This window comes from Nicotiana sylvestris, chromosome 8 (genome assembly GCF_000393655.2).
Source record: "Nicotiana sylvestris chromosome 8, ASM39365v2, whole genome shotgun sequence".
Lineage (NCBI taxonomy): Eukaryota > Viridiplantae > Streptophyta > Magnoliopsida > Solanales > Solanaceae > Nicotiana > Nicotiana sylvestris.
The window spans coordinates 215,393,315-215,396,049 of record NC_091064.1 but is presented as its reverse complement, the minus strand read 5'-3'; the positions used below and the strand labels follow the sequence as shown (position 1 = coordinate 215,396,049).

The window sequence follows — 2,735 nt, the reverse complement described above, 5'->3', positions numbered from 1 at the left end:
TCCATATGCAGAAGATCAAGAGGCTTTGAGGTGATTACATCCTTTGTAGACTTAAAAGAGGACTTTACATGCTTTCCTCTAGCACATGCATCACATACTTTCTGTACTTTGAACTTTGACATGGGCAGACCATGGACCAGGTCCTTCTGAATTAGTTTGTTCAGAAGAGAGAAGCTTGTGTGCCCCAATCTTCTGTGCCAGAGTTCAGCATCATCATCAACAACTTTCAGACAACTCAGATCACCACTTTGTATGAACTCGAAATCAGTGACATAGATGTTCTTGTATCTCTTGGCCACAAGTACCACTTCACCAGTTACTAGATTAGTAACTATACATATCTTGGACAAGGACTTTACCTTGTTTCCTTTATCATAAATTTGAGAGACACTCAAGAGACTGTACTTAAGACCATTGACATAGTACATATTCTCAATAGAGTGAGTGAGTGATTTCCCGACTTTTCTAGCTCCAAGAATGTACCCCTTTTTCTCATTTCCAAAGGATACACTCCCTCCTTGCAGGGATTTTAGTGAAAGAAAGTCCATTGTGTTCCCAGTCATGTGTTTTGAACATCCACTATCCATGAACCATTGTTGACTGCTTCTTTTCACTATTCCCTACACAATGAGATCAAGAGTTAGTTTTAGTAACCCAAGTAAGTTTGGGTCCCTTGTAGTAGACAAGAGGATGAATAAGGGCTCTCTTAGTCCATGCAGGTAATATGCATTTTTTGTGGGTGGAACCTGGTCCCTTTTTAGTAGTTACATTTTCAGCAAACACTTTGTTTTTCTGAACGGACTGAACCTTTGCTTGGCAATTTTTCTTGAAATGCCCATTGTTCCCACAGTGGGTACACAGCCAGTTATCTGGTACAGTAATGTACTTGCTATGGGGGTTGTAAGGGGTTTTCTCCCTTTGGAACCCTATTCCCTGCCTGTTTCCACCATTATTAACGTATATGGCAGTGATAGCTTCTGAGAACCAGGTCCACTTTAGGGACTTTTCAAGATCATTTTTTACTCTTTCCAATTTAGTCTGGAGATGCTTGTTTTTCTCAGATTCAACACAGAGACTAGTTCTCACAGCCTTCAACTCATTTTCAAGCCTAATGTGTTCCTCACTGGCTACCTCTTTTCCTTTTCCAAAGTTTCCAGGTTTTGACTCAGTCCCTAGTCCCTCTATTGTTTCCCTTAGGTCTGCAAATACTACCAAGAGATCATCTCTTTCTTCCTCAATCTAAGTCACTCTCTTCATAAAGGCTTCTCTTTCTTTTCTGAAGTTTTCAATGGTTTCCTTATGGTCAACAACTACAACCACTAAGTCATCTCTTCCATGTCTATGTTAGCAATTTTTTTGGTTAAAATAAGTTTTTCTTTCTCCAGCTCACAAATAGTTTCCTTTAGATCAACTACGCACACTACCAGATCATCTATAATTTGTTCAGCTTCTCCTAGCTCTAAGGTCAAGGCATCCTTATCCTCCACAAGACTATGATAGGCATCAATCAATACACTAGCTAAAGACATGAGTTTCTTATGAGAGTAGGATTTCAGATTTCTCTGAATATCCTTGAAATTTACCTCACTTTTGTCATCGTCTTCATCATCATCTGATTGGGCCATCAAAGAAAATATTGAATCATATTCATTTTTCTCACTTTCAACTACCATCATGGAGTTGTCACATGCATCAGTTTCATCTTCAGATTTACTAGAGGAGTGTCCCCATGCTGCAAGAGCCTATTTCACCACATTGTCAGCAGATCTCTTCCTCTTGAAGTCCTTGTCAGGAACCGGGTTCCTCTTGTCTACTTTCTCGGGGTTGTACTTGGAGTACTCTTGCTTCAGGAAAGGAAAGTCTTTGATGAAGTGTCCAGACTTTCCAAACTTATGGTAGAGATTATAGTTCTTTGGTTTGCTGGAGTTGCCCCTTCTTAGTATTCCTCCATTCCTTTTGATCATCTTCTGAAATATTTTGGTTAAGTAAGCTATGTCATTGTCTTCCTCACTCGAGTCATTACTTTCAGCTTTGAGTATTAGGTTCTTTTCTTTCTTTGGTTCTCTTCTTGCATTGTCTATCTTCCTCTTCATCTCGTAGGTCTTCAGATTTCCAACCAGCTCGTCTATGGTCAGCTCCTGCAGGTCCCTTGCTTCAGTAATAGCATTCACCTTGCTTTCCCAGGAATTGGGCAGGATACTGAGAATTTTTCTCACTAGCTTGTTTCTGGGAATAATTTCACCAAGTGAGTGTAACTCATTTATGATAGAGGTGAATCTTGTGTGCATATCTTGAATAGATTCATCATCCTTCATCTTAAATAGTTCATACTCGGTGGTGAGCATATCAATCTTGGATTTCTTTACTTGCGTGGTTCCCTCATGTGCTGTTTGTAGAGCTTCCCATATCTCCTTTGCAGTATCACAACTAGAAATTTTATTGTATTTATCAGGTCCTATTCTACATACCAAAATTTTCTTGGCACAAAAATATTTCTCCACAGCTTTCCTATCTGCGTCGGTGTATTCTTTTCTGGTTTTTGGCATTGAGAATGGAAGTTCTGTAAGAGCCTTTGTTGGGATGTAAGGACCGTCACATATGACATCCCACAATTCAGAATCTTCAGCCATAATAAAATCATGCGTTCTTATCTTCCACCACCCATAGTATTGCCCATTGAACCTGGGTGGTCTATACGTAGATTGACCTCCTTCGAAATTTGGTGGAGCAGCCAT

At 39.7% G+C, this 2,735-nt stretch overlaps 1 protein-coding gene across 1 annotated transcript; it reads right to left on the bottom strand.

The window, feature by feature from the left end:
- Positions 1-1,742: 1,742 nt before the first annotated feature.
- On the bottom strand, positions 1,743-2,735 carry LOC138876340 (uncharacterized). Its single transcript, XM_070155252.1, has one exon. It carries the CDS (start codon positions 2,733-2,735, stop codon positions 1,743-1,745), a length of 993 nt encoding a protein of 330 aa, XP_070011353.1.